Source organism: Mercenaria mercenaria, chromosome 4 (assembly GCF_021730395.1).
Source record: "Mercenaria mercenaria strain notata chromosome 4, MADL_Memer_1, whole genome shotgun sequence".
Taxonomy (NCBI): Eukaryota; Metazoa; Mollusca; class Bivalvia; order Venerida; family Veneridae; genus Mercenaria; species Mercenaria mercenaria.
Window position 1 is genome coordinate 3565119 of NC_069364.1, and position 18376 is coordinate 3583494.

The 18376-nt window shown below is 36.6% G+C and overlaps 1 protein-coding gene across 1 annotated transcript in view; it reads left to right on the forward strand.

Moving 5' to 3' along the window:
• Nucleotides 1-18376, forward strand: part of LOC123552614 (E3 ubiquitin-protein ligase listerin-like) — a 53169-nt gene that overhangs the window by 13114 nt on the left and 21679 nt on the right. The window contains exons 2-14 of the mRNA XM_053540180.1: nt 1817-2011; nt 2976-3074; nt 4390-4620; nt 5911-5963; nt 6393-6573; nt 8069-8242; nt 9116-9306; nt 9963-10095; nt 10389-11099; nt 13598-13826; nt 15393-15547; nt 17015-17096; nt 17712-17871. Of these exons, the coding sequence (XP_053396155.1) occupies nt 1817-2011; nt 2976-3074; nt 4390-4620; nt 5911-5963; nt 6393-6573; nt 8069-8242; nt 9116-9306; nt 9963-10095; nt 10389-11099; nt 13598-13826; nt 15393-15547; nt 17015-17096; nt 17712-17871 (2594 nt within the window). The remainder of the gene's footprint in view (nt 1-1816; nt 2012-2975; nt 3075-4389; nt 4621-5910; nt 5964-6392; nt 6574-8068; nt 8243-9115; nt 9307-9962; nt 10096-10388; nt 11100-13597; nt 13827-15392; nt 15548-17014; nt 17097-17711; nt 17872-18376) is intronic.

The window sequence follows — 18376 nt, forward strand, 5'->3', positions numbered from 1 at the left end:
CTGCGCAAGTTCCTTTGGTGATGTGTTAGAGGGACGGGAAGCATCTTGGCTGTCTCCTAGTAGATTTTTGGTTATCTTGGCCAAACTTTTGTGGTCAGTGCCACACGACTTCACCTTATCAGAGAAGTAGTCGGTTCGGGCCTGAATTAGGAGTTTATTCATGGTAGCACATTGGTCCCTATAAAGTTGATGGTCGATTGTTAGTTTGGATTTACGCCACTTCCGCTCAAGCTTGCGTTTTAAGTGTTTAGCCTCATGAAGTTCGTCTGTAAACCACGGACAGCTAGGTCGAAGAACGATAGTTTTTGTGCGTAAAGGAGCGTGTTTATCTATCAGTAAGGATAATCCTTTTGAATATGCATTTACTAGCTGATCCACGTCTGCGCCTTATATTATATTTATTTTACTATTACAGCCTGTGCTAATCTGTGAATGTACATTATGTAAAAGTGTTGAATAAACCAGTATTGACCTCCCAAGAGTGGCCATAGTATTGAATCGACCAGTATTGACCGGTATTGACCGGTTTTAACCAGTATTGACCGCTGGCCCAGTCAGTACTCATATTGACCGGCTTTTTGCTAGTCAGTATTGACTAATTGACCTGTATTGACCAATCGACCAGTATTGACTGGTATTGACCACTTCAGGGAGTATTGACTGGGGCGGTTTTAACCAGTTAAAACCGCTGGTTAAAACCAGGGGTGGTTTTTACCGCCCAACATTGTCACCAACATCATATGACACAAGGTGCATAACTCTTGCACCAATATTTTATGAATTATGCCCTCTTTCTGCTTAGAATTATACTCACATGTATTTAGTGTTTTGATACACTCAATCTTTATCTCTCTTATTACTTCATATTTTTGACACAAACTCATGCTATTGTCCATGGCAATATCTTCATCCACCATTGGAGTCATTAAACACTCCAGGACAGCTCCAGCTTCCTTATATGAGCCCAATTTCACTATCCAGCATCAGAATAGTCGAGCGCGCTGTCTCCTGTGGCAGCTCTTGTTTACTCAAGCAGTAAAACAAATTCAACATTTCAGGAGCACAATCCATGTCTTAAATACTAAAAATACCATTAAGTTTGTCATTTCAATTCATCAGTCCTGAGAATTTGATAAAAAGCTTCCGATTAAGGCGTACAAATAGCTATTTATTATTTATAATATTGGGGCCTCCGTGGCCGAGTGGTTAAGGTCACTGACTTCAAATCACTTGCCCCTCATCGATGTGGGTTCGAGCCTCACTCGGGGCATTGAATTCTTCATGTGAGGAAGCCATCCAGCTGGCTTTCGGAAGGTCGGTGGTTCTACCCAGGTGCCTGCTCATGAAGAAATAATGCACGGAGGGTCACCTGGAGCTCTTCCTCCACCATTAAAGCTGGAAAGTCGCCATATGACTTATTATGTGTCGGTGCGACGTTAAAATCCAACAAAAAAAGTTTTATAGTATTTGCGATTATATTTTCCTGGGATTAAAGAAGTATAAATACTTCTATTTCCTGTCACTTACAATGTATTGTAAAACAGCTAGAAAAATACGTACGAGTGCAAACTTTCCAAACCATCTTTCCGGCCGTTTTTACAGATCAAATATAGTGTCCTCTTTGTAAATACTGTTCTCAGTATTTCTACTGATTACTGGACCTCTACACAGCTCTGTACGGGTCGTCCAGATGTCTGATTACTGGACCTAGAGCCACTCCCATTAAGAATTGCCATATTTTCAGAGATTGAGAGTTTACAAATAAATGATACATTTCTTTTTTTTCTAATATGACATATTTTTATAATTTGCATAGCCATCAAGTAGCAGCCATGCTGCTGAGCTACTTACGTCAGCAGGGACAGCCTCTACAGGATTTATTGGGTTTGGTTCTGCTCCTAAATATGTTCCAGCCAGCAGTGCCCTCGATGATATGGATACCAGTCTTGACTCAGACTTCAGACTGGTTTTAAGAAAACTTACCAAAAGGGATGCAACAACTAAAATCAAGGTATAAAATTAATGTATATTAATCTTTCTGCTTATGCAGGTGGTATTTATGTGTTTCTTTTTTTGTCGGATTTGCTTCTTTTCAAAAGTTTTTTTTAACTTTATCTGGTGTAAGTTGATAGTCAGCTAGCAAGTGTTCCGACTTCCTTACCAGTATTAACCTGTTCCCCTCAAGCAACAGACAGCTTCTCCACATGAACCAGGGGTGAAGGGTGACTGACCTTATTGCACTTTATCTGAAGTCAGTCGTCAAGATGGTGCCGCACGTATAGATTTGGTTTAATAATAAATAATCATGGAGAACAATAACCAGAAAGATATGTTACAGTTATTAAAGAGTAGCTGTCCAGAAATTATTCTAAGCCGGATTTAACCCCCCAACCCCACCCTACACTCCTCAAATCAGCATTTTGCACCCAATTTCAAGACACAAAATTTATCCTATTTCTCAGTGAGCAAATTTTGTTTCTTCTGAAGAGACTCCATATCCATTCCTTCCCTTATGTTGGTCCAATTTTTAGCTTTCTCCATAAAATAGTTAAAAGATTTCATCCCAATTTTACTTGGGTTAACGTGTCTGTGTATTATATCAGAAAGGGGAGTTAAATTGAATCTGAAGATAAAGAAAGGTAACTTTTTTGAGTGTCATTGCACTTGGACTGTCTCTAGAATGCTTATATAATTGAGCCGTGCCATGGGAAAACCAACATAGTGGGTATGCGACCAGCATCCAGACCAGCCTGCGCATCCACGCAGTCTGGTCAGGCTCCATGCTGTTCGCTTTTAAAGCCTATTGGAATTGGAGAAACTATTAGCGAACAGCATGGATCCTGACCAGACTGCGCGGATGCGCAGGCTGGTCTGGATCCATGCTGGTCGCATACCCACTATGTTGGTTTTCTCATGGCACGGCTCATATGTTTTTTAACATAATGATGCTATATACTTGCTTTTTCCTTCTTCAGGGTTTACAAGAGTTTGGAGAGTTATGTAAGGAGAAAAGTGAAGAAGACTTGAAAGGTGTACTTCCATTCTGGCCTAGAACTTACAACAAGATGGCTTTGGTCAGTAGATCAAATATTACAGTATTGGGATTTTCAGACACTAGCCCAAACCAAAAATTTCTTGAAAGTCCGAAGCTATAAGCTTACATAAATATTTTAGAACTTCAACAACCCCTATTATTTTTTACAGATTTTTTTCTTGTGCTAATTTCTATCTCTTTATATCAACTATTGACTGCGTAAGATGTTTTCCTTTACATGATTATGTTTGAAGGTAGTTGTTTTACTTTTAAGCGGATAATCTAAGTGAACACTTTTTTGGCAGTCGGTCCAGGTCTTAAAAATATTATTACAATGTATATGCTTAAGAATTACTGATTCAAGTTTTTTTATACAACCAGTTTTTATGATTTTATATGACATACAATGATAAAGCATTTAAAGGGTCCCACCATGGCTGAGTGGTTAAGGTTGCTGGTTTTTTTTTACCCATTTGTCAATTGCTGCTTGCAAGATGAGTAGACTTCTTTCATGTGAGGAAGCCATTTAGCTGGCTTATGGATAAAAGGGGAGTTTGTGGAGGTGTCTACTTTTGCCTGAAATAAGGCCCAAAGGGGAACCTTGGTTCATCTTCACCATCAAAACCTTAAAAAGTCACACTTAATCGGTCATTATGCTTATAAAAAAATTTGTGTAGAACCAAAATAGTCAGTTCTTATCCTGATGCATGTGTATCATCAGAAATGTCCTGCAGAATTGAATGGTTTTCTTACGTAGTTTCAAACAGACTGAAAATATATTCAAATTTATTGGTTTTAAGTATCAGTGATAAAATGTCTATATACACTATGGCATCGGAACAGGGGAGAAAGAAAATGCACAAAGCAAACATCTGTATTACTAACTACTTCCATAGGAGTAGTTGACCTCGGTTGGGGAACAGGATGTGAAAAGTATTTTGAACTTCCTTATATCGAGTTGTACAATGCATTATTGGCAGTAAAAATTTTGACGAAATTTGTGTGTTTGGCAATCGTGTCAATAAAGGACTTTTAAGAGGATGGGCAAGTATCTGTGGTCACTGAAAAACTGATAGTTCAACTGAATACACAAAGTGATCAAATATCCTTTATTTTATTTGTTTCTTTGTTTCTCAGTTTCGTCTGTATTGAAAGTATGAAAAATTAAAAAGCTCCAACCAAAGAGCACAGTTACTCAATTAATGTAAAAATCAAGGGGTAAAGGGTTTTGGAATACCCTATGCAGTTTAGCCAATACTTACTTAAAACCAAAATAATGGGGTCATACCCAGTTCTCTCTGAAAGCTTATATGTATCTATACTCTATAGCTCTGATATATATTTTGTTTTTTCAGGATATTGATTACAGGGTGAGAGAAGCTGCACAGCAAGCCATGTCCACACTAGTGTCACGTGTGAGACGTAATCTTGCTCCATACCTTCGTAATCTGATGGGGGCTTGGGTTCTGAGCCAGTGTGACACATACCCAACAGTGGCAAGTTCAGCACAGGGTGCCTTCCAGGATGCTTTTCCTCCAGTTAAACAGACTGAAGCATTGGTGTTCTGTAAAGAAAGTGTTTTAGAGGTAAGTACAGAATTGTCATGTCTAGGTTTTAATGCATTTATTTGATAAGTGGTACATGGAAGATTAAGTTTTACTAAAGAGGTTATATATCAGATAATGTTGAAGTTCTGTAAACCTAGAAATGATTTGGCACTTTTTAAGTTTGTATATTTCATGTGATTTTTAGCTCACCTGAGCCAAAGGCTCATGGTGAGCTTTTGTGACCGCTCGATGTCCGTTGTGTGTCGTGCGTTGTCCGTCCGTTAACATTTTCTAAAAAATCTTCTTAAAAACTACTGGGCAGAATGACACCAAACTTCACAGGAATGATCCTTGGGTGGTCCCCTTTCAAAATTGTTCAAAAAATTTAATTCCATGCAGAACTCTGATTGCCATGGCAACCGAAAGGAAAAACTTTAAAGATCTTCTTGTCCAAAACCGCAAGGCTTAGAGCCTTGATATTTGGCATGTGACATCATCTTATGGTCCTCTATCTAGATTATTCAAATTGTGCCCCAGGGGTGAAAAGAGACCCCGGCTCGGGGGTCACAAGTTTTACATAGACTTATATAGGGAAAAAACTTTAATAATCTTCTTGCCTGAAAATGCTAGGCCGAGGCTTTTGGTATTAAGTATATTGCCTTTCCTAGTGTTTCTCTACCAAATTTGTTCAAATTATGTCCCTAGGGTGAAAAGAGGCCCTGCCCTAGGGGTACCAAGTTTTGCATAGACTTATATAGGAAAGAATATTAAGATCTTCTTGTCTGAAAGTTCAAGGCCTGGGCCTTTGATATTTGGTATGTAGCATTGTCTGGTGGATCTCTAACAAATTTGTTCAAATTATGCCCCTGGGGTGAAAAGAGGCCCCGTCCTGGGGGTCACTTGTTATAATTATGAGTTATGTAGGAAAAAATACTTAAAAAATTATCAGATCATATTTCCTAGACTGTTTAATTATAATTACCTGATGACCCCAAGTGATTAGGGATCACTTGACTGTGACCTTGACCTACTGACCTACTTTTTTTTTTTTTTTAAGATACAGCCTTGAAATTTGGATGACATGTACAGTTTTACACACCGACTTTAAAACTGACTTTCAGTTACCATGAATGTGACCTATTGATCTACATTCTTGATATTTAAGCATCAGTTTGCCATTTGAAACACGGGACTCATATTACTCAGGTGAGCTATCCAGGGTCATCATGACCCTCTTGTTTATGTGTCTTTGATAAGTATTTTCCTTTTAATAGCTTTTACTGCTGTGTGAACTGCTTTTGAAATGACATGTGACATTTTGCTTTTCAGTATTTAACAGAAAATCTAATAACTCACACACAGCAGACACTGAGTGATCCAAAGTAAGTTTTAGTTTTGACTTCTCTGTTTAAGTGATCACCTATTAATAAGGAATAAGTAAATGGTAAATAAATAGGTGATTTGATATGTAAATTACTGCATGTGCCTGCTGCAGTTCACTTTTATGTACATGTCATACATGTGTAATTGCTACTTGAATTAATCTTTTGAAAATTTATTATAAAGGAATTTACGTCTTACTTCACTATATAAAAAGAATTTACGTCTCACATTCTTCACTATTTAATTTATATAGTGAAGAATGTAAGACGTAAATTCTTTTGACATATTGATGATAAAAAGGTCAATTTTATGTAGTCTCTTAGGAAAATATAAATCAATTTTTGACCCTGAATTGTGATGTAGTAATTTACTAAACCACATAATAATCGATTTGCATAGTGTATCATTGAAGCTGGTATATTTTACAGAAGTACAGAGCCAGAGGACATGGAAAATAAATATAACAGGGTGTTAACTTCTTCCTTATTGGCTGTTAGAAAGCTGCTGTCATCACTTCCAGCCAATGAGATTGAGTCTCTCAAACAACCGATCACAACACTCCTTGATAGTGCCAAATTTTGGAAACATGGGAAAAGTAAAATAAATATGGTAATTAGCTATTTCTTAGCAATAATTAGTCTGTCAGTACCCAGGGCACATCCATGTTTTCACGCTTGGGTAAGTAAATGGTTTTCCCCAGGAAGCAGTTCTAGGATGGTTCAATAATCACCTTATTTTTAATGCATTCTGGTTGTAAATGACTGAGTAGATTTACTGGCATGTTGTGAATTGTTTCCTTATTGTTTGAAATTTTCAAAAACTTAATTATTTTGCCATCATCTGCACTGACATCTGTGTCACAACTTTTCCATGAAAGCAGTTTGATAAATACATGTACAACACTTAATGTTTTCGAGTTTTTACATGTTTATGGCATCATGAGGTGACCTAAAGGACATGTAATTTAACTCTAGCTTACATTTTGTCAAAATTTTGCCCCTTTTCAACTTGGACGTTTTAGCTTGACTATTCAAAAAATAGTAGAGCTATTGGACTCACCCATGCCTCGGCGTCCCGATTTGGTTAAGTTTTTGTATGTAAGCTTGTATCTCAGTACCCACTGATTGGAATGGATTGAAACTTCACACACTTGTTCTTTGTCATGATCTGACATGCACTGTGTAGGTCCCATAACTCTACTTTGCATTTTTTCAAAATTATGCCTCTTTTTCTGACTTAGCAGTTTTTTGTTAAGTTTTTGTATGTAAGCTGGTATCTCAGTATCCACTAATGGGAATGGATTGAAACTTCACACTCTTGTTCACTGTCATTATCTGACATGCACTGTATAGGTCCCATAACTCTACTTTGCATTTTTTTTCAAAATTATGCCCCTTTTTCGAAATAGCAGTTTTTGGTTAAGTTTTTGTATGTAAGCTGGTATTTCAATACCCACTTATAGGAAAGGATTGAAACTTCACACATTTTCCATTTTTTTTTTTTTACAAAATGATGCCCCTTTTTGACTTTTGTATTCATTCAATTGACGAGGCTGTTGAATAGTCGAGCGTTGCTGTCCTCCGACACCGCTTGTTTGTTAAAATTTTACATGTATTGTAAGTAGAATTCTCACAAACTACTTAACTGGCTGCTTTTTAACTGCACATAAGTCTTCAGCTTCATGAAATGATCTTGCAAATCTGGCTACCTAATTCTAGCTCTGTCAAAATCATGCCACTTTTTTATATTTAAAGTTTTCAATGTTAGAAGATTTCCCAGGAACTGAAGTATTGAATGCTTTCAAACTTCTTAAGTCTTCATCATCATGAATTGACCACTGTGAGCCAGGTTCCATAACTCTAACTTACAGTTTACAAAACTATGACCCTTATTTTCAACTTTGAAAACTTTGGTAATGCTTTTGTACTTAAGCTAGTATTATGTGGAAAAGTTTCAGATTGTCCATTGACCTGTCATAAGACAGCTATTGTGTTATTTATATCTTATAACTATTCCCCAAAAGAAAGATTTGACCCAAAATTGCAAAATGATACGAAACAGTATAAAAACTTTACACCTGTGATGAAATTGTTACATATTTTAGGTGAAAGGTGCAATGTACTACATGTTAGCTGGACTATGTCAGATGTTACCAGAGCTAGCAAACAGTTATGCCAGCAAGATTTCACCATTAGTTCTACACAATCTGGATGACAATGATGCAGCTATAGTTCCTTATCTATGGGAGGCAACTCTGTCTGTCATCAACTGTATTCAGGTAAGTCTAATTTGTTACCTACCCTTGCTTGGTGAAAAAGAACAGTCTATTTATCTGTGTGTATGCATCTACTTCATGCTTTTAACTATGGTTTACTGAATTTTAATGTTATTTTATATCCTTATAATCTTTGAGCTTTATTGTGTAAGAACATTGGCAGTCTATCATTGACTGTTTTATCATTTATCTGGAATTAATGTCATTGAAAGCAATGATATACATAATTTCTTACATGAACTATATATATGCTCCTTCTTAAGAAAATGTTAAAAACTTAAAACTTTTTTTGATTTTTTACATAAGCATTGAAATGCAAAGACATTGTGTAAGATGTCGCTGTAAAACTGGTAAAATTGGATCAAAAGTTTAAGATTGTTTACATTTTAGTTCAGTCTGTCTCATTCATAGACACCAGATTTCAAGTTTTTACTAATGCCTGATAATTTGTTTTACAATCATTTATGCAAACAAATGAAACAGTATAATCTTGCTGAACTTTCAGTAATGTCCAAACAGGTTGTATAACAAAGCTTATATATTTCAGGTAAAAACAAGATTTATTAGTAAGGTAACATTATATTAATGATTATAGTTTTGTTTCATCCAAAATTGCACTTAATAATTGAGCCGTGCCATGGGAAAACCAACATAGTGGGTGTGCGACCAGCATGGATCCAGACCAGCCTGCGCATCCGCGCAGTCTGGTCAGGATCCATGCTGTTCGCTAACAGTTTCTCCAATTCCAATAGGCTTTAAAAGGGAACAGCATGGAGCCTGACCAGACTGCGTGGATGCGCAGGCTGGTCTGGATCCATGCTGGTCGCACACCCACTATGTTGGTTTTCCCGTGGCACGGCTCATATGCTTTTACAGGAGTGTTGGAAACATGTTAATGTCCAGAAAGCATTCTGGCCAAAATTACGGAAAGTATTAGAGACTGGTTGCCATGGAAATGCTGTTGTCATAGCTACCAATCTTCTACCATTGATCAGTAAAATACCAGCTGATCTGTTTCCAGACAATGATAAATTCTATGATGAATTCTTCACATGCTTCAAGTTGGGGTAAGTTGATATACTGTAAAAGTGTATTCTTTGTACATGCATTTTCAATTTCTGTTTACTTACAACTAGTTTGGAGACATGATTTTTTTTTCCATCTTGACATGTTCAGTTTGATCTCAGTTTTGTGGCATTGTTTATTAGTCCTTCAGTATAATAAACACTTAAGTAATAAAAAGGTAATTATCTTAGTGAGTTAACATCATGAACTACACATGTGATCAAGACCGGGGCTTTTTTTCTTCTATAAGAAGGGCTGTTATAGGCCTCTTATACTCAGATGATGCAAATTTCCCCTAAAATTGACAACATCAGGATTTTTATTCCTCTTTGCCAAGATATCTAACTATTCTTCCCAAAATACATGCAACAGACATAGGCACAGTACCTTCTTAGCAATAAAAATCTCTGATTACAAGAAATTACTATTTCGTGAGGTGTGTTACATTGTTTCTGAAAAACTGAAGTTACTCAGCTTTTGAAGTATTCGTCCAACAGGTTGTTATAATTACAGAAAGTTATGTATCAATAAAACTTGTTTGTAACTGTAATCACATTGAAGACATTTGATTTCCTTTATGAATATTTATGTTTGTTTCATATACATGTATTATGAAGTCATATGGTAGCTGTTTCAGCAGTGAAATTATTTGTTACAGTTTAAGCTTGAGAAGTGTACAGAAAAGTACCAGCGAGTGTAGTGCCATGGTGAGGTCATATATGGAGTGTGCACATTACATCATCATACAGAACACAGGAAAAACACTTTCTTCGTGTATACTACTAGATCAGGTCAGTCTATGCGATACAACTAACAGTTTACTTGCCCTTTGGATAAGTAAATTAAACATACTACTAGCGTTAGATGCAAACAGGTATATTTTCAAAAACAAGTAGCATGTCCTTAGCATGGCAATATGGATTATGACCTTGTCTAAAACCTATGGTTTTATCTGTGGTAACATTATTTTTGTTGCAATTTAATTATTGTCAAAAGTCATTATGTTTCCTCAATAACTGACTCTCTAATGATTTTTGGATTTCATAATTATGTCAAGACTTTAACATTAAGACAAACATTTCAGGTTATGCCAGTGGTTGAAGCGTCCTTGTTGGAGAAAGACTCTACCCTATATAAATCTCCTCTGTACACCATGTTGGGCCAACTTCTCAATGCTGTAGAAAATGCTGATAACAGTGCAATGAAACAAGCAAGTTTAAAATTCTGGACTCATCTGAAAAACAGCTTGGAAGTAAAACTAACTTCCACTGAAGAGCTTGAAAAGGGGGATAACTTTGATGAAAGAATTGTCTTCCTTGTGAAGTGCCTGTTTTATCCTCAGACTGAAGTAAAACAGAAAGTTGGGAAAGTCAAGTTTCAGGTCATTTCAGAAACAGATACTCGGTCAAAAATCCCCAAAGTCGAGGTTTCAGCTGGAACAAAAGTGGAATTAGCAGAACATGCGTCAAACTTCGTTCAGGACCTGATATTAACGGCTTTTGAGCTCGCTCACAAACATTTCAGTGCAAGTCATTTAAGGATATTTGCTCAGTTGTTAGAATTTGACTCCTCAGATAAAGTGGTTGCTAAGGTGATAGCGTGTTGCCATGGTGATGTAGAAACAGAGACAACCTCACATTATTTTGTGTTTGAGATTTGTATACCATGGATACAGAAACTGCAGGAGACAGGTGAAATTGGACCTGAGTTTACGCATCTGGTACATGTTGTGTGTATCTTTCTGTCTGTGTTGGACGAGGAGTCAGTGAAACTGCTATTGGATAATATGTCCAAGGTCAGAAAAAAGTTATTCTCTTTAAGACAATAAATTCTTTAAAAAAAAACTTAAGGTCAGGATTATCATGTTTGATTATTAGTTCTGTGAATGTACTAAAATTGGTTTGGGGACTAGGATGATGCTTTTCTGTCATTCTTATTAGCTCATCTGATTTTTTGAAAAAAAATGATGAGTTATTGTCATCACTTGAGCGGTTGTCGGCGTCGGCGTCTGCGTCGGCATTGCCTGGTTAAGTTTTATGTTTAGGTCAGCTTTTCTCCTACACTATCAAAGATATTGCTTTGAAACTTGGAATACTTGTTCACCATCATAAGCTGACCCTGTATAGCAAGAAACATAACTCCATCTTGCTTTTTGCAAGATTTATGGCCCCTTTTGTACTTAGGAAATATCAGATTTCTTGGTTAAGTTTTATGTTTAGGTCAACTTTTCTCCTTAACTATCAAAGCTTGGAATATTTGTTCACCATCATAAGCAGACCCTGTACATCAAGAAACATAACTCAGCTTTTCTCCTACACTATCAAAGATATTGCTTTGAAACTTGGAATACTTGTTCACCATCATAAGCTGACCCTGTATAGCAAGAAACATAACTCCATCTTGCTTTTTGAAAGATTTATTGCCCCTTTTGGACTTAGAAAATCAGTTTTCTTGGTTAAGTTTTATGTTTAGGTCAGCTTTTATCCTAAACTATCAAAGCTATTGCTTTAAAACTTGCAACACTTGTTCACCATCATAAGTTGACCCTGTATAGCAAGAAACATAACTCCGTCCTGCTTTTTGCAAGATTTATGGCCCCTTTTGGACTTAGAAAATATCAGATTTCTTGGTTAAGTTTTATGTTTAGGTCAACTTTTTCTCTTAAACTATCAAAGCTATTGCTTTGAAACTTGCAACACTTGTTCACCATCATAAGCTGACCCTGTACAGCAAGCAACATAACTCCATCCTGCTTTTTGCAATAATTATTGCCCCTTTTGGACTTAGAAAATCATTTTCTTGGTTGAGTATTATGTTTAAGTCAACTTTTCTCATAAACTATCAAAGCTATTGCTTTAAAACTTGCAACAGTTTTTCACCATCATAAGTGGACACTGTACATCAAGAAACATAACTCGATCCTGCTTTTTGCAAGAATGATGGCCCTTTTTAGACTTAGAAAATCATGGGTAGGACAATATTTCTATTACACAAAAGAAAATCAGATGAGCGTCAGCACCCGCAAGGCGGTGCTCTTGTTTTTATGTCCACCTCATAACTCTGTCTTCTTTGATGGGATTTGAGTTTTTACGTGGCACAGATATTGGTGTGTCATGCACAATTTGCAAACCCCATTTTTCAAAGGTCAGTATTACATTTGTAGGTCAAAGGTAAACAGGATTAATTTCATGTCAGGTCTGTAACTCTACCATCCATTAAGGGATTTCATTTTACCTGGTACAAATGTTCCCCATAATAGAAAGACCTGTCAGACCCAGAATCAAGATTCCTGCCTGAAATGTCATGGTCATAATTAGTAGACGGCTTGAATTTGGCATTCAAACTCACAAAATGCTGTGGGAAAATAAATAAGGTGAGTACTTTCTCCAGATGCTCCCAGATTTTTTCGAGTGCAAAAATTGTTATGGAACATTGTATTTTTCTTTAGATAAGTGACAGCAGTAAACAGTTAAGTATTATGAAAAACAAAAACAAATGGAAAGTATGATAGCTTGTTGGCACCTAGAATATTCTTCAATGTTTGGCAATAACGTAGGCTCAAAACTTCCATTATTATTACTTATCCAAATGAGGAGGAATCATTAATAGGCACGGTATGTATGTAGAAGAAAACTTGTAGTAGTAAACAGTAAATATCATCACAAAAAGGTTAAAGACTAAGTGACACTTTTTCCCTTTATGATAAAAAAAGATTGCTAGATACAGTATATTTGTCGGATACAGTATATTTGGTTTACCTAAACAAGTGGTTCCAAACTGACCATAAGTCAGAGCAGACTTTCCCATTAATAGAAGCAGTCCCCTAGTATTGCTGGAAATGTACAGCAGTCTTTAGTTCATGTTTTCCTATAGGTTTTTGTATACCATAAAACCTGTCTTAAGCAGCCAGCCAAGGGAGTGGGAAAAAGTGGCTGCTTAATGCAGATAATTTATAGAATGAATGACCATTTTGGGGAATGAGACACTGACTGCTTAGGTCAGGTTGGCTGCTTAATAGAGATGACTGCTAAAGCAGGTTTTACTGTATATAAATTTCTATGAAGAAAAACACTTGGTGGAAATCTGTAAGTAAAAGTAAAATTTGCGCTCACAAAAATTTACGAGTTCAGATATAGTTTTGACGTGAATCCTGGGAAGAGTGGAAGTTACAAGGTCTTTTTACTTGTCCAGTTTGCAACTGGTGTTCACATTGAAAGATATTTTAATGTTTATTATCAGATGATAATTTGTTAAATGCATTTATTTATCAGCGGACTTTAACAATCTTTTCAGACTTGTAAAGACTTGAAGTCACAGTACATACTGCTAGAGAAGTTGTTTGGTTTGGCGGGGTCCAATCCCTCCGTGCTTACCTGGCTTCAAGGTGAACAATTTGGGGAGCAGTTATTGTCACATTCCCGTGCAGTGTGTGATCGAGAGATTGACGACTCGTGGAAGGAGGAAACAACAAGTATACTCAACATACTGTCTCTTGTGCTGGCCACAAGAGTTGGCAATAATAGTAAGTTAATATACATAATTTTTAACCCTTATCTTGCTAAATTTCTAAAACAAACTTGTCCATCTTTCGATTTGGTCAGTAACATTAACTGTTAAAAGGGGTGCTTACCAGAAAGAACTGACTGAATGGCGAACAGTGCAGATCATGATCAGACTGCATGTATGTGCAGGCTGATCATGAGCTACACTGGTTGCAAAGGCAGAATCAATCGTGTCTAGCATGATAAGGGTTAAGTTTATATTAAGTACTTAATTGTTTTGAAAAGGGATATGGCATTAGCTGATAACAAAATGACTCTCCCCTCACTACCTTTGCCTGGAGCCTTGCTAGAAATGATTGCTTTCATGTTATAAAACTTTCAACTGGGCTTACAGAAGGTTGGTGTTCTATCCAAGTCTCTTTCTGTGCCAGGAGTAAATGTCTAGAGGGTCACCCTCAGTCTTTCCAGCCATATTAAAGCAGGAAAATTACCATACAACCTTAGCTGTTCCTTTATTGCGCGACTATTCGAAGAGTAAGTAGAGCTATCTTACTCACCACGCCGTTGGCGTCACACCTTGGTTAAGTTTTTCGTACCAGTCCACATTTTGACAAAGTCTTTTGAGATAAAGCTTTGAAACTTTCAACACTTGTTTACCATCACCATGTCCACTTATAGGCAAGAGTACATAACTCCATCAAGGATTTTGGCTTAGTTATGGCCCCTTTTTACTTAGAAATCTTGGTTAAGTTTTTCGTACCAGTTCATATTTTGACAAAGTCTTTGGAGATAAAACTCTAAAACTTTCAACACTTGTTTACTATCACCATGTTGGCGTCACACCTTGGTTAAGTTTTTCGTACCAGTCCACATTTTGACAAAGTCTTTTGAGATAAAGCTTTGAAACTTTCAACACTTGTTTACCATCACCATGTCCACTTATAGGCAAGAGTACATAACTCCATCAAGGATTTTGGCTGAGTTATGGCCCCTTTTTACTTAGAAATCTTGGTTAAGTTTTTCGTACCAGTTCATATTTTGACAAAGTCTTTGGAGATAAAACTCTGAAACTTTCAACACTTGTTTACTATCACCATGTCCAGTTATAGGCAAGAGTACATAACTCCATCAAGGAGCCCTTTTTTAAACTGTTTGATATGGGACTTTAAACCTTATTACCATCATGGTCACACATTGCTATTTAGTGCAAGACTTATCGAAATCCCCAAATACAGGAACATTTTTTGTCTTACCTATTTTCTTTTTTGTCTGAAGTCTGTGGTAATATTTTGACCCAATTCTTCAATCAATTCTTTGAATAGTCGAGCGCGCTGTCATCCGACAGCTCTTGTTTTTCTCAGCCTTACCAAAAAATAGATAAGAGTAATTAAAGGAATAAACTTTTCATAGACTCTAAAGTGTTTTTTATGCACTCCTGAAATGTAATACTAAACTTGTCACAAATGATCAAAATATAGATTAGCAATATAATATTGCTGTTGTTTAACTCAAGATTGGTTATAGTCAGTCTTAATTAAAGGATTTCACAATATCAGTTATATTGTAATTATGGATTGTTATTTCAGAGTTGCTGGTACCCAGGAAGTATGTTGATGGCCTTCTTTCGATCCTGCAACTTCCTTTACAGAAACTGGCTGTAGCAAAAAGTGTGTCTAACAGAGCAGAGCTTGCCCTTGGTTTTGTATCTCGGGCTGCAAAGTGTTTCTTCTCACAGTACAAAGTAAGTAATGTATTGTTAGAGCAGAGGAAGTCTCAGTATATACCGTTTGATCATTTTTTGCCAGCTTTCCATAATATAGACTTTTTGCTGGTAATATGGCATACCTAGGACGTTGATGTAGGCTAAAAATCTATGTCATATTGTTACGGATGATAGCTTATATAATGATTATATGATGAAAGTGAAGACGGACTGGTTCATTAATAAACAAGCGAATAACATTGAAACTTGAGTGTAAACATGTCTGTAACAACACACACACACAACTACATCCTTGCTTATATTTTACATAAGGTACCTAATTATATGTGCTGTGTGAACTTAGCAGGTGAAACATGTATCAGCATGTTTTTATGCAGTTAACCTTTAGCCTGCTAGCAGCAAGTGATTCTGCCTTTGCAGTCAATGCAGATCAAGATCAGCCTGCATGGATATGGTCATGGATCATGGTCTGCACTGTTTTCTTTTCATTCAGTAAATTTTAATTAAACACCCCTTTGAATAATAAAATTAAAATGGTACTGCCCAAATTGAATGAGTTAAAGTTGAAAGTAACTTGTAGTCACAACAAAAATTGATAGTCTCATCACAGTTATAATTCATAAGGAAAAGCTTACATGTGTTAAAAAGAATATTACATAATTATGTGACTTTCCATATCAAATTTATTAAACTCTTTGAATAAAATAGACACTCATGTAATAACCTCTATATGAATTAAGCATCATTTATTATAAAAATGAGAAATGATACACATGCCAGTAGGAACTTTTAGCAGTATTACAACACAAATTATGTAAAACTAGTTGTTGTGTATAAGCGTTGAAATGGCCTTCTGAGGCAGATGTTTCAAGAATGCTCTGGTGAGAATGTTACTATTAAAATGAATTAGATTCAAATTTAAATTTAGTTATAATGTGTCATTGCTCACATTACATGACACAAGTTCCGTAACTCTGGCTCAGATATTTCATGAATTATGTCCCATTTTTGTCGAGCCCAAGGTCACACTTGGAGTTTAAATGTCAAAATTTAATATGGCTATAATTGACCTTGTCCGGACAATAACTTCGTCATTGAATGTGGGATTAAAAGATAACCTGGCACAGTTGTTTTATTTGGCACCTCCCGATCCTTTTGACAGCTGGCGGGCTCGACATGTTGCCCTTGGGCATCTAGTTATTTAGAATTTCAGGCAAAAAACATGATGCACTATCACACTATCGCTATATTATTATTAAATTGCTTGATTGGAACTTAAAATATTTGTCTCACATGTCTAATCATGATACAAGGTGCTGATATATACTGTGAATTATGTCGTTATCAGGCTTTGAAATAGTTAAGCTACCTGTTCTCGCCGACAGTTCTTGTTTATTTCAGGTATTTAACTGGTACGCAACAGACATTTGATTTTTTACATACAACAAGTCTAAATTGATGATGAAGGTTATGTGTATATTTCAGGAGTGTATAATGACAGATTCAGCTACAGACCTGATTGTTACACTGTTTATGATGTCCGTGTCTGACCAGTGTCATGTTGGTGGTGAGTTTTAAACAATTCTATTTTAGGTTCATATAATGTTATACCAGGGGGCCTCTATGGGCGAGTGGTTAAGGTCGCTGACTTCAAATCGCTTGCTCTTACTGATGTTGGTTCGAGCCTCACTCGGGGCATTATATTCTTTATGTGAGGAATCCATCCAGTTGGCTTATGGAAGTCGTAGGTTCTATCCAGGTTCATGACCGTGATAAAATAATGCATGTATCGGCACCTGGGGTCAAAGCTGGAAAAGTCCATATGACCCATAATTGTGTCGGTGCGACGTTTAACCTAACAAAACTAACAAAACATATAGTCATACACGGAAACACCATTGCTTGACCATCAGTGTCTGATATACCTGGAGGGACCTCCATGTTCAAGTAGCTAGGATCACTGACTTCATCGCTTGCCAGTCACAGCTATAGGCAGATCTTATCTTGCAAAAAAGACTAGTTCTGAGTTTCTTGGAGATACAAAATAGCTTATATTGTGATTAAATTGTATGAAGATGTTATTTATTATTGGCATTAATTGTGTAGCTAGGTATTATAAACATGACAGGAAATGTTGCAATTTAGGATGCTGTTAGATACCTTTGTATGTTTATATTCACAGAAGAAACAATGGTTGAGACACGTGAGGCGTGGTGTTCAGGTATACAAGGTGTTCTACACACGTTTGGGGATAATCTTCCCACTGATTCAGGAGTTCTGGCTAAGATATCCAGTATTTTGCAGGAAACTGTGACTTCAGAGAAGTTTACTTCATTGCAACAGTATGTATACATTATCATCCTCAGTACATTTTACGACATACCTTGTGTTTGTGCTGTGGCCTCAGTGGCTGAGTGGTTAAGGTCGCTGACTTCAAATCACTTGCCCCTCATTGATGTGGATCCAAGCCTCACTCGGGGCGTTGAATTCATCGTGTAATGAAGCCATCCAGCTGGCTTATGGAAAGTTGGTGGTTCTACCCAGGTGCCTGCTCGTGATGAAATAATTCATGGAGGAGCACCTGGGATCTTCCTCCACCATCAAAGCTGGAAAATTGCCATATGACCTATAATTGTGTTGGTGCAAATATAAACCCAACAAAATAAATAACATTGTGTTTATGCTGCACCAAATCTATCATATACAGTATCAGAAAGTTGTAGTATTCGAGAAATCAAATGTTTACGCTTGATTACACTTAGTGTCACTGTTATATGACATTATCATCTTGGTCTGGTATGTTTCAAAGAATTAATAGGTAATTAGTAGAATAAAAGGTGAGAAAAT